This window comes from Oryctolagus cuniculus, chromosome 13 (assembly GCF_051225735.1).
Source record: "Oryctolagus cuniculus isolate XC-2025 breed Fujian yellow rabbit chromosome 13, ASM5122573v1, whole genome shotgun sequence".
In the NCBI taxonomy this organism is placed as follows: Eukaryota; Metazoa; Chordata; class Mammalia; order Lagomorpha; family Leporidae; genus Oryctolagus; species Oryctolagus cuniculus.
In genome coordinates, this window is record NC_142879.1 from 53,778,177 (window position 1) to 53,791,188 (window position 13,012).

General features: G+C 43.8%; 1 protein-coding gene across 12 annotated transcripts in view; it reads right to left on the reverse strand.

The window, feature by feature from the left end:
• TARBP1 (tRNA guanosine 2 -O-methyltransferase TARBP1) overlaps window positions 1-13,012 on the reverse strand; it is a 76,811-nt gene that overhangs the window by 26,813 nt on the left and 36,986 nt on the right. For 6 of the 12 annotated variants that reach the window (XR_011381509.2, XM_089312284.1, XM_089312285.1 and 3 more), the window contains 7 exons: window positions 9,996-10,093; window positions 5,942-6,103; window positions 4,281-4,495; window positions 3,223-3,484; window positions 2,916-3,104; window positions 759-949; window positions 516-587 (listed from right to left, as the gene is read on the reverse strand). Coding sequence is in view for 9 of the 12 variants with exons in the window: in XM_089312284.1 (XP_089168410.1) it covers window positions 516-587; window positions 759-949; window positions 2,916-3,104; window positions 3,223-3,484; window positions 4,281-4,495; window positions 5,942-6,103; window positions 9,996-10,093 (1,189 nt within the window). In the remaining 3 variants the exon portion in view is untranslated. The remainder of the gene's footprint in view (window positions 1-515; window positions 588-758; window positions 950-2,915; window positions 3,105-3,222; window positions 3,485-4,280; window positions 4,496-5,941; window positions 6,104-9,995; window positions 10,094-13,012) is intronic. The other 6 variants (XM_089312283.1, XM_008268250.5, XM_089312288.1 and 3 more) reach the window with 4 other exon arrangements.

Genomic DNA, 13,012 nt, shown 5'->3' on the forward strand with positions numbered 1-13,012 from the left:
ACAAAATTGTAGGACCTATCACCAAACTCATTGAGTTATATACATTAAACATGGACAGCTTTTACATGTCAATGAAGTGATTTAAAACATCAATAAAGTAGTATGAAAACAACAGCAACAGAAACACTTCAGAGCTTATACCAATTCTATTTCGGTGTGTAACATACTGAGTGCTTAAATGCTGAATTTTGATTGCGTGTTAAAACTAAAAATATGCTGATGATCACCTCGTCTCTCAAAAGAAAAAGGACAGGGGTTTCATGTTATCCACAGTCACTTCCTTATCTATGTTGGACTTTGCACTAAAATCTTTTTAAAGTCTACTGAATTTTAATAAATGGTGAAAGATGTAAAGAAAATATATTAGCAAAGGAATATACTTTCTAACATAATTTTGAAGGTTCAATCTGTATCTTATAATAGGTTAAATATCACTAGTAAATATTTATTAAATTTAACAAATATAGAATGCCTGTTATATTTTGAATACCTCATTTATGTCCAGACATACTTACTTTTCTATAATAGCATTTGCTGCACAGTCATGTCCAAGATTTTCTACAAAAGTCTGTACGTCCTGAATAAGTCTGTCCATAAAAAATATTTGATAAAAAAAAAAAGCAGATTTTAGATAGGGAAAAAAAAAATCAAAGCCCCAAATGTAGCTTCTTATTAAAAGCTTTAAAACAGCAGCAAGATTCTACCCAAGCAGGCACTTAGTGTAAATGAAGGAAAGTTGAAAGAGTGGCATCTTTTACCTTTGATCACGCCTAAACACAGTTCCAAATATACAAGCCTCAAGGACCATTTCACTATAATGTTTAGCGCTTGATAACAAGTCTTGGGACCCATGTGAAGCAGACACTATCCAAGATTGGCAGCAATAATTTATCAGTGTATTGAAGACTCCAGTTTTTAGAGCAGACATTTCAATTATTTTGTACATAATCTGAAATGAAATATAACCGCTGTTTTATTTTGTGATCTATTTAGTTTAAAAAAATCAGTGTTGTTAAAAAAATTTACTTGAATAGCTTCAGATTATACTTTCAACACAACCATGGTTAGTCTAAAATATTTAAACTCACTGTTGTTCAAATAATTTTGCAAGATGATCAATAATGACAAAAAGCTAATTTTTCTTTTTTTAAAGTACCTTTCATTTTGTTATTTATTTATTTATTTTACTTGTTTGAAAGGCAGAGAGACAGAAGGACGCAAACAGAGTTCCCAACTGCTAGATCATTCCCCAAATGCCCACAATAGCTGAGACCAGGCTAGGCCAACGCCAGGAGCTGGGAACTCAGAGTGGGTGGCTGACACAGGTGACAAGGACCTACCACTTGAGCCATTACCTGCTGCCTCCTAGGGTGTACAGCAGCAGGAACCTGGAATGTAGAGTAAAGCCAGGACTCAACCCAGGCACTCCCATATGGAACTCAGGCATCCCGAGCAGCTATATCGAACTGCTAAACTGAAGGCTCAGCCCCAAGAGTACTAGTTTTTCATCTCTCGATGATAAAAGATGAAATTTTACTACAATAGTGATATTCATCCCTATCCTTCATGAGAAGCAACTGCCCAAAGCAGCAAAACAAAAACAAAACACCTCCTCCCGTACATTTCCAGTTTCTTTTGCATTTTGCAGTGGCTGCGGTTTGCATGAAGATCACGGTCTCTAAGTTGGTACTGTGACCGAGAGGCAGCACAGGACGGCAGGGTAACAGCGAATTTGGCTCTCCCTTTCCCCTTCGGATCAGGAGGCACACAGGATGGAATTCCATCATGTTACGTTCCCTGCCACGTGAGTGGTTGCAAATGCAAATACAGTGGTCCCTCAGTATCGCAGGACACTGGTGCCAGGACATGCCCTACACCAACACCAGTGGCTACCCCCAACTGTATAAAACGGCATACTACTTGTACATAACTCAAGCACATCCTCCCATATACTCTAAATAGTCTTTAGAGGATTTCCAATACCTAATATAATGTAAATGCCTCATAAATTATCATTATACTGCATTGTTTAGAGGATAATGACAAGAAAAAAGTCTGTGCATATTCACTCAGTACAGCTGCAAATTTCTGAGTATCTCTGATTGACTCCATGGATGCAGAACCTGTGGGTCTGGAGGACTGACTGCCCATCCAGAACCAGGAAGACCTCTGCATTCAGGGTTATAATCAGAGAACTCTATCTCTACATAAAGAAAAACTGTAGCATAAACTCCATGACAAACGGCACCTGACACCTGCCTTCAGTATCTAGCAGAAAGCAGAATGGGTGTGGGTGGAGATAAAGGGCATGCTGGCTCCTACTCAGTGCCAGGTGACTGCTGGCATCCAGGAATGGCGCTGTAGTGTTGCCAGGGCGTGCAATTTTCCAAGAGAAGGAGAAATTAGATTTTAAAAAAAATTTCATGATTTTATTTACTTGAAAGGCAGAGACAGAGAGATCACTCCAATCCACTGGTTCGCTCTCCAAACATGCCCAACAGCCAAGGCTGAGCAGGAACTCAATCCAAGTTTCCCAGGTGGATGGCAGGGACTCCGCTACTCAAGGAATCACTTGCTGCCTCCCAGGGTACTTGTCAGCAGAAAACTGGAACGCCCACCCTAGAAACCCACTGCATGCAGGTCCCCCAATTCTTAAAAGTTGCCAACTAACAACATTCTACACACTGCATGAGTCAAACAAACTATCTGGCAGATGAGAGGCAGATGCGACTCACGGGCTAACATTCTGCACCTCTGTTTCTACATCTTTCAGGTTTCTCGTTCTTATGCCATTAAGGACGGTTCAAAAATATTAGTTTGCTGAATGAAGTAACAAGAAATCTGATTGTTGGTTTCGAATATAACTTTCTCGTGTCCTGCAGATCACACAGATGAAAAAGGAAAAGAAAAGTTACCTCTTTTATTTTGAAATACACCTGGCTCTTGGTTTTTGCAGCAATGGTCAGAATGTTGTTATCAAATACAAATTGAACAAAGGCTTTTAAATTAGGCCAGAATGTCAGCTGAGTGTTGCTTAAAGAAGATATAATTTTCCAGGCCATGTCAAAAGACTCGATGCAGAGAGATTCAGAGGAGGTAAGGAGCTGGAAAGGAAAAAAAAAGGAGATACTCTTCACAAAACAGACACTCATCACTCATCTTCAGGAACCTGGGTTGCTGCCCCCAAAGTCATTCTCCAGTTCCTGTTGCACTGGCTCTTACCTTGGGAACCAAAATTTTCATGCACTGGAACACAGGTAAAACCTGATCAGAAGGCAGAATTGTGAGGGCTTCCAGTGCAGACTGCAAAGTCCTAACGGGCATTTGAACAGCAGGCAGCAAGGGGTCTGGGATTTCGTTCTCTGTGGCAGGTATCAGAGTGTGATATTTTTTCAACAGGAAAGACAGGCAGACCCACTGATCATGGATATATTGTGCAACGATTTTCCCCCATCCTTGGGAAGACGATGACTCTTCAAAAAAACTGAAATAAGAAAATGAAGTTACTGCACCATTCTTCCCCACGTTGCTTCCATTTTTTTCACGTGTAATATACTACTCTTATAAGGCGGGGGAAAAATGCTACGACTTGTCCCCAGAAAAACTCGCCTAGAGGCTTAACTCCAATGTTGGGAGTTGGGAGCTAATGGGGGCAGAGAGCCCCCATAAATGAACTGATTCTCTTGTTGGAATGAGTTCTTGCTTGCAAGGGACTGCATTAACCAGGGTAGACTGGCATACACTTGCCCCTTGAATCTCTGCCTTCCACACACACCCACTTGCCCGTCTGCTTTTTCTCCCAGGAGGGGGAACAGCACCTGGCTCTCATCAGAAGCCATGCTCTTGGAATTTGCAGTCTCTAGAACCATGAGCCAAAATATACCTCTGGCCTTTATAAGTTATCCAGTCTTGAGTGTTCCGTTACAGCAACAGATAATGGACTGGGATCACATATACAGTCATTAACAAATATCCTAACTACTCAAAAAAAAAAAAAAAAAAAAAAAAAAAAAACCTGAAAAACCCTCTTAAGCCTCCCTTTTCTAACTACCCCAAAAGTAAAGCTTCCAGGTATGTTCACCATAAAGGACTCACTGATAACTAAATGCTGCAAAGTCAACGGTTTCAGCAATACAGATCTAAAACACATCTGTGTCCCAAATGGAGCTCATCTTCAAAATTCTGCAACCTTAAGCAACCTTGGGCGATCACTAATTATCTCAGCGACAACAACAAAACAGGACTGTTAAACCTTAGTAATGAAGATGCCCACGCTGTACCTACTGCTCTCTGTGGGGTGAGCACACCTGCTCTGTTCCTCTGTGTGGGGTTTCTGCAGGGTCTGATTGAGCTGAAGACAGGACAGGAACCGTTCTGTGGGTCCAACATCAAGAGAATCCAGCTGCAGTTCGGGCTTCCGGTCTACGGCCTCACATACCACGGCCAAGGTGGCCATGCTAACGACTTTCTGAATCTGAATACCAAGGGTTGGCTCCTAAGGAGGAAACACGTCAAGGCTTTTCTTAACATAAGCAAGTCTTCATCCCATGGACCTGGCTGCCAGTCTAAGAAATCCCACACCTGCTTTTCCCTCCTTCCCCTGACACTGAACATCATGGGGAGCACATGGAAACTCAACACACGTGACTCAGTTTTGCTTCTTCTCTACAGGTTGGCAGTGAATAAACTGAAAGTGGTGATCAGCAATTCAGATTAAGAAGGAAGTTTGGGGGCCCAGCCGTGGCTCACTTGGTTAATCCTGCGCCTGTGGCGCCAGCATCCCATATGGGCGCCAGGTTCTAGTCCTAGTTGCTCCTCTTCCAGTCCAGCTCTCTGCTGTGGCCCAGGAGGGCAGTGGAGGACGGCCCACGTGCTTGGACCCTGCACCTGCATGGGAGACCAGGAGGAAGCACCTGGCTCCTGGCTTTGGATTGGCGCAGTGCCAGCCGAGGCAGCCATTTGAGGAGTGAACCAACGGAAGGAAGACCTTTCTCTCTGTCTCTCTCACTGTCTATCTGTCAAAAAAAAAAAAAAAAAAAAAAGGGCCAGGGCACAGTCATAATTAAAAAAAAAAAAAAAAGAAGAAGAAGAGGAAGGAAGTTTGATCTCTTCATTGGCAGCAGGGTCTCTGGAACTAGTACATGACAGAGGGGCTGTAAATGTTTGTCAACCTTTCCCCTACTCAAAGCACATCTGTGTGCAACATTCCTAGGGGAGCCCACTTTAAACTGTATGCATCCTGAAGCAGGAGTTTAACATGACAAATAATATCTTCAATCATCTGCAGGCTATTTTTGGAGAGGTCACACAGCACAGCAGTGGAAAGCTGGACCACCGCGCCACATAGCCTAAGTGGGTCTGGAGCCAATTTTTTTTTAAAGACTTATTTTATTTATTTGAAAGGCAGTGTGACAGAATGAGAAGGAGATCTTCTATTCACTGGTTCACTCCCCCAAATGGTCACAATGGTTGCAGCTAGGCCAGGCCAAAGCCAAGAGCCAGGAACTCCATCTGAGTCCCTGATGTGGGTGGCAGGGGCAAAGTACTTGAGCCATATTCTGCTGCTTTCCAAGGCACACCAGCAGGGAGTTGGATCAGAAGCTGGGCAGCCGGGACTTGAACTGGTATTCTGATATGGAATGCTGGTGCTGCAGGTAGCCGCTTAACCCACTGAGCCACAACACAAGCCCCTGCCATCTCTAATCTTTTCTTTTTTCTCTAATCTTTTCTTTTTTTAAAAGAATTTATTAATACATTAGATTCTCAGGGTCACAGCAAATGCATGATATTACTATAACACAATTTTCATCAATTCTCATATTAATGTGATATTAATACAAACAGAATAGATTCAATGTAACTCATAGATAAAATTCTAACATGTTTCCTTTCTCCCTCCCTCCTTTCTTTCTCTTATAAACCTTGAATCAGAAAGCATTACCTGTCCACCGTCCATCTCCTGAAGATGCCGAATGGATGCATTTTTCAAAGGAGAAATAACTCTCCAAATGGAGTTACCCCCTTTCCACCCGACATTTGAATGCAGATTCATTAGCTCAGTTAATACCATCAGGTATAAATGGCAACGCTCCAGGTCTGAAACCTAAGAAAAACATCAAGATACTTAAGGGTACAAGCATGGTCCATGACGTTCACAGAACTTCAAGAGTTTAAGACCAAAGTGAATTCATTCACGCAAAAGTAATAAAACCAGACATTGATGGGAGAACAAGCCATTGCCTCCAGGCAGCCTTCCAAAGACTCAGGGGAGACCTATGGATCTGCCTCTCTGTGCTTATGTAATGACTGCACATCCAGCACAATACAGCACATTCCACACTGGAGTCTTCTGTCTCCCCAGAGATTAGGAACCCTGGAAGGCAGAAACTACGTTCTACTGATGCTTACGGACCACAGTCAGCACGTACATAACAGTAACCATGACAGCAACTACTACTTCCTTTATTAACAAAGACCAGTTCTCACAAGGAAGACCACTGTTCTACTTTCAACATCAGACTACTATCCAGAGAGGTTAGACGAGCTGCCAAGATCTCAGGGTTAGCGGATGGGATAACAGCATTAGACACAGGTCTTTTTGCTCGTAAACCCAAGAAGGGCTGGGTTCAGCCCACCTGTACCAGCCACTAGCTCTGTGACTGAGGGCAAGATACTTAACTGCTAAAGGCCTCAGAGTCCTCATCCATAAAACAGACAGTGACACCTGCCTGCCCCAGGGTTTTGAAATGATCGAGTGAGACAAAGTCTGATAAACACACTGAGTGGTGGCCTTACTCATTACTGCCACACCAATATATTATTACTACACCACAGGACGCCCCCTGGGGCACACAGAAAGCCCTCTGGAAGCAATGCATGCATTTAGTTTTTACTGAGCAATCACTGGACGCCAGGCACTTTGCAGGTGTGAAGGCAACAAGCAGACAGAAGGTAACAATTCCAGCACCTGGTGACAGGGAGGAATAAAGGTGTCAGGGAGGATTCCTATGTTTCTGGCTTGAAAAATCAATTGAGTGGGGCCAGCGTTGTGGCGTAGTGGGTAAAGCTGCAGCCTGCAGTGCCAGCATCTGATACGGGTGCCAGTTCGAGAACCGACTGCTCCACTTGCAACCCAGCTCTCTGCTACGGCCTGGGAAAGCAGTAGAAGATGGCCCAAGTCCTTGGGCCCCAGAACCCACATAGGAGACTCAGAAGAAGCTACTGGCTCCTGGCTTCGGATTGGTGCAGCTCCAGCTATTGCGGCCAATTGGGAAGTGAACCAGCAGATGGAAGACCTCTCTCTCTCTCTCTCTCTCTCTCTCTGCCTCTCCTTCTCTCTCTGTGTAACTCTTTCAAATAAATAAACCTTTAAAAAAAAATCTACTGACTGGTGGCAGGGTTACTGAAAGGGAAGCTGGAGAACCTCCTGTGGGAATGATGATAAGGGGTTTGTTTTTAATAGCGTGCATGAGAAATGAGAGAGAGACAGAGAGAGAGACAGAGAGAGACACAGACAGAGAACAAGAGGCCAGGGCCAGGCTGGAAAGAATTCTAACTTACTCCAAAGGCTAGACAGTAGAGGACTGGTGATGGGGGGAGAAGCGATGGCCAGCTGGACACAGGAAACCAAGATGATGTCACAGACACTAAGGAGAGGCAGTGTTTCATGGAGGAAAAGGTACAGTTTGGAAAGCACCCACTAAGTTCATGATTCAGGAATGCCTAACAATGTTAGTGAGAGTCTGTCAGTATAAAACCACTCTTCTCCTGCTTCCACACCTGCTTAAGCTATCAAACAACGGTGCTTAATTGAGTATTCAAAAAAAAAAAGTTCTCAAAAGTAAGTACATTTTCTCACTTTGTTGACAATCCAAGCATTCTTATTGCTTCAGCATTTGACAAAAATTGACAATTCTCTAAGAACTGGAATTCTCAAAGAATCTATTTTTTTTTTAAAAGACTTACTTATTTATTTGAAAGGCAGAGTTACAAGAGGCAGAGGCAAAGAGAGAGAGAGGCCTTCCATCCGCCGGTTCAATCCTAGATGGCCACAACAAACGGAGCTCCACCGATCTGAAGCCAGGAGCCAGGAGCTTCTTCCTGGTCTCCCATAAGAGTGCAGGGGCCCAAGCATTTGGGCCATCTTCTACTGCTTTCCCAGGCCATGGCAGAGAGCTGGATCGGAAGTGGAACAACTGGGACTCAAACAAGCACCCATAAGGGATGCCAACACTACAGGCAGCGGGTTTACCCGCTATGCCACAGCACTGGCCCCTCAAGGGATTCTTTTTTTTTTTTTTTTGACAGGCAGAGTGGACAGTGAGAGAGAGAGAGACAGAGAGAAAGGTCTTCCTTTGCCGTTGGTTCACCCTCCAATGGCCGCCACGGCAGGCATGCTCCTGCCGGCACACCACGCTGATTCAAAGCCGGGAGCCAGGTGCTTCTCCTAGTCTCCCATGGGGTGCAGGGCCCAAGCACTTGGGCCATCCTCCACTGCACTCCCGGGCCGCAGCAGAGAGCTGGCCTGGAAGAGGGGCAACCGGGACAGAATCCAGCGCCCCGACCGGGACTAGAACCCGGTGTGCCAGCGCCACAAGGAGGAGGATTAGCCTAGTGAGCCGCAGCGCCGGCCAACGGATTCTTGAAGAGGAAAAACGTTGATTCTTTTTAGATGCCCTAGAAAAAGCACATTATGGGGAATGCAGGAAGAGACATACAGCTGCATTCACAGCTCTCTGTACAGCTTCTATATCTAAAACCTACAGCCTCAACCCTAAGTGCATTTAAGACTCATTGATGGGAGCTTTAAAAAATGGTGTACAAGGGGCCGGCGCTGTGGCACAGTGGGTTAACGCCCTGGCCTGAAGTGCGGGCATCCCATATGGGCACCAGTTCAAGACCAGGCTGCTCCACTTCTAATCCAGCTCTCTGCTATGGCCTGGGAAAGCAGTAAAAGACGTTGGGCCCCTGCACCCACGTGGGAGACCCAGAAGAAGCTCCTGGCTCCTAGCTTCGGATCGGCACAGCTCCAACTGTTGTGGACATCTGGGGAGTGAACCATCAGATGGAAGACCTCTCTCTCTCTGCTTCTCCTCTCTCTGTGTAACTCTGACTTTCAAATAAATAAATAAATCTTTTTTAAAAAATGGTGTATAAACACACACACACACACACACAGGTTCCATTCCATACCGGCCCTCTGAATATGGGGCCCAACTATACGCTGTCTGTGTGAAGTCCAGTTTATTTCATTTAAAACTCTCCTGGGAAGCAGAAGACAGCTCCTTCAGAAAGTTCATGGAAGATTTGTGCTACAAAAAGACCATGCATGGACTTCAAACATTTTTTGGCACCAAAATAAAATCTTTTAATTTGATTTTTCCATGAACTTTTCAGAAGCACTCTTATTATGTCCGTGTTGCAGATGAGGAAACTGAGCCTCGCAAGGGCTGTCTAGCGTCCAGGCCACAGAGTAACAGATGGAACCAGAACTAGGAGACTCTCAAATCTTTTTTTTTTTTTCTCTGCTTCCTAAGCTGCTTCTTGAGAAAATTAAAATTATTCTTTTGGGGCCAGCAATGTGGCACAGTGGGTTATGCTGCAGCCTGCAATGCTAGCATTCCATGTGAGCACCACTTCTAGTCCCGGCTGCTCCACTTCTGATACAGCTCCCTGCTGATGCACCTGGGAAGCAAGACAGTCCAAGCATTTGGGGGCCCTGTCCCCAGTGTGGGAGACCCAGATGAAGCTCCTGGCTCTTGGCTTTGCCCCAGCCATTGCAGACATTTGGGGAGTGAACCAGCGATGGAAGACCTCTCTCTCTCTGTCTCTGCCTCTCTCTCTGTAACTCTGCCTTTCAAATAAATAAATCTTTAAAAAAAAAATGTCCTATTCAATTCAATACAATGACTGCCAGACAGTAATTACTCAAACAGTGATGAAATGAATGAAAGAACTGCAGGTCAAAAAAGAAAATTACTGCAGCAAATACTTACACTGCTTAGCTCGTTCATTGTAAGTCTTCTGAGAATGAATTCAGAAATGCTCTCTGTAGCAGACATGACCGAGTTCTGAAGAAGAGTAGACACCTCATCTGCAGGGGAAAAACAGTGGGCAACTAAAATGACAGAAACAGGGTCTCTGCTACTGTGTAGTCTAGTAAAGGTACAACTGTATTAGGCACACGGGTAAAACACTCACCGGAAATGAATTCCAATAACATGACAATCATTCATACCAGGGGGAATTCTTAATCTGTCATAAAAATCACTGAGGAGTTCCAGTTCTACCCCCTCTACCACCGAAAACAGCTCTAGCAGCTGCACAGAACACATGGGGTGGCAGTTTGAAACATCTGCAAGGTGAGAAGTTGCAGCTGAATTCAGAAAGAAGGAACACTGAAAGGTGGTTTGGGTCCTAATTCTGATCCCTCTGCTCCTACTGAGTGGAACCACATGCAGGAGCAATGGAGAAAGTGAGCAGAAGTTTGGGTCCCAGAGGAGAACCCCAGGGAAGCAGACAGCAAATAATACTGAGGGGATTACAGGGGAGGAGAAAGCCAGGAAAGCAGCCTCAGAACACATTTATGAGCTCAGAGGTTCATCTCCCCAAGCTGCACAAGCAGGGATCTGATGTCAATCAGCACACCAGATTTTCAGAACTGAACTAAGAGACTCCACCACCCAGGCCCCAGAGTGGCCTCTGCACAGGACGACCTGGCTTAGGTCCCAAGAACACTGCAGAGGACTTGAAAACAAAATGAACACTGGAACCAATGTCCACAGAACCTGGGTCAGAACATGAGGACTGTACAAAGCCTGAGTGACTGTTGGCTGAGTAAGAATACTGAGATTCTCCAAAGCACTCAAACAAGATCCAGAGTCTCACACTTAAAACAACTAGAATACAGCCAAAATTACTGGACATGTGAAGAATCAGGAAGAAATGATCTGTAATCAGCGCCACCGAGATGATGCAAATGTTAGTCATCTGGCAAAGGCTCTTTTTTTAAGATTCATTCATTTATTTATTTATTATAAATAGTTATAGGGAGAGAGAAGGAGAGACAGAGAGAGAGGTCTTCCATCCACGGGTTCACTGTCCAAATGGACACAACAGCTGGAGCTGGGCCCATCCAAAGCCAGGAGCCAAGAGCTTCTTCCTGGTCTGTCATGTGGGTGCAGGGGCCCACGCACCTGGGCCATCTTCTACTGCTTTCCCAGGCCATCAGTAGGGAGCAGGATTGGAAGTGGAGCAGCTGGGACTAGAACCAGTGGCCATATGGGATGCCAGCATCACAAGCAGAGGCTTAACTACTACATCACAGTGCCAGCCCCTGACAAAGGCTTTAAAGCAGCTATTATAAACATGCTTCAGCTAGCAACCAAGAACACTTCTGAAACAAATGGAAAAATAGGAAGTTTCAGCAAGGAAAGAAAATTTAAGGACAAACCAAATGGAAATTTTATAACTGAAAAATACAACAACTGAAATAAAAACTCACTTGATGGGATCAATAGCAGAAAAGAGATGTGAGGGAAAACTGTTAACTTGAAAACAGATCACTAAAAATAGGCTCTCTAAACAGCTGACAGAAAAATGATTGAAAAAAATACAGATTTTCAGGGACCTGTGGGATAATAACAGGGATCTAATATTCATGCCATCAGAATCCCCAAGGGAAAAGACAAAAAAAATCTCTGAAATAAAATCTGAAAACATATCTAAATAAAAACTGGCTGAAAACACCGCAAATCTGGTAAAGTGTACAAACCTACAAATTATAAAGGATAAGCCCAAAGAAATTCACGCCTAGACATGGCATACCAACCTGCTGAATCTAAAGATGAAGAAACAATCCTGAAAGCAGAGAATGACAACCTATTACCAAAGGGAAGAATAATGTGAATTACTACGAAGTTCTCAGGAGAAACCATGGAAGCCAGAGGCAAGCAGAGGGACATTTTTACCTTATTGAAAGGTAAGATTTAGCAAACCAGAATTTTATATCCAGCAAAAATACCCTTGACAAATATCAGTGAACTAAAGATATTCTAGATACGGGAAACTAAAGGAATTCATTGCCAGCAACGTGTTCCAAAAGAAATGCTACAAGAAAACTTGCAAACAAAAGCACTCTGATACTAGACAGAAACAGGGAACACCAGGAATGAAAGAGCAAAGAAATCTATAAACATCTGGGTAAATATAAAAAGCTATTTTCTCCTGAGTTCTTTCAAAGTTGTCTGTTGGTTGACAGCAAAAATTATATACTGTTTGGTAGGTTTTTAATGAATGTAAATATAAAACAGTTACAGCAGATGGGGTAGAAGAGAAAAGGCATCTATAAAACAGAAAGTTTCAGGGCTGGCGCTGTGGTGTAGCGGGTAAAGCCGCCACCTGAGGTGCCGGCATCCCATATTGGCGTCGGTTCCAGTTCCAGCTGCTCCACTTCTGATCCAGCTCTCTGAGTCCTTGGGCCCCTGTACCCACGTGGGAGACCTGGAAGAAGCTCCTGGCTCCTGGCTTCAGATTGGCACAGCTCTGACCATGTGGCAATCTGGGGGGTGAACCAGTGGATGGAAGACCTCTCTTTTTCTCTCTCTGCCTCTGCCTCTCTGTAACTCTGCCTTTCAAATAAATAAATCTTTAAAAAAAAATACAAAGTCTCTATATTCATTTCAAGTGGTAAAATATTAATTCTAAACAGACAATAAAAAGTTAAGTACATACATTGTAATCCTAAAGCAACCACTGGGCTGGCGAGGCAATCTTTGGACATTTAGTTTAAAAATAAAAGAGAACTTGAAACAGAATACTGAATAATGTACCCAAATGAAACCAACAGATGGGAAAGAGAGAAATAAAAACAGAGGGAATAAAAAGAACATGAAAAATAAAAATGATAGAGCAATCAAAGATATACAAGATGACAAGGGAAAGCTCTGGTCCGGCAGGACGCGGAACGAAGTCACACAAACTAAAGCGCTACCTGGGATCAATGCTTCAGATA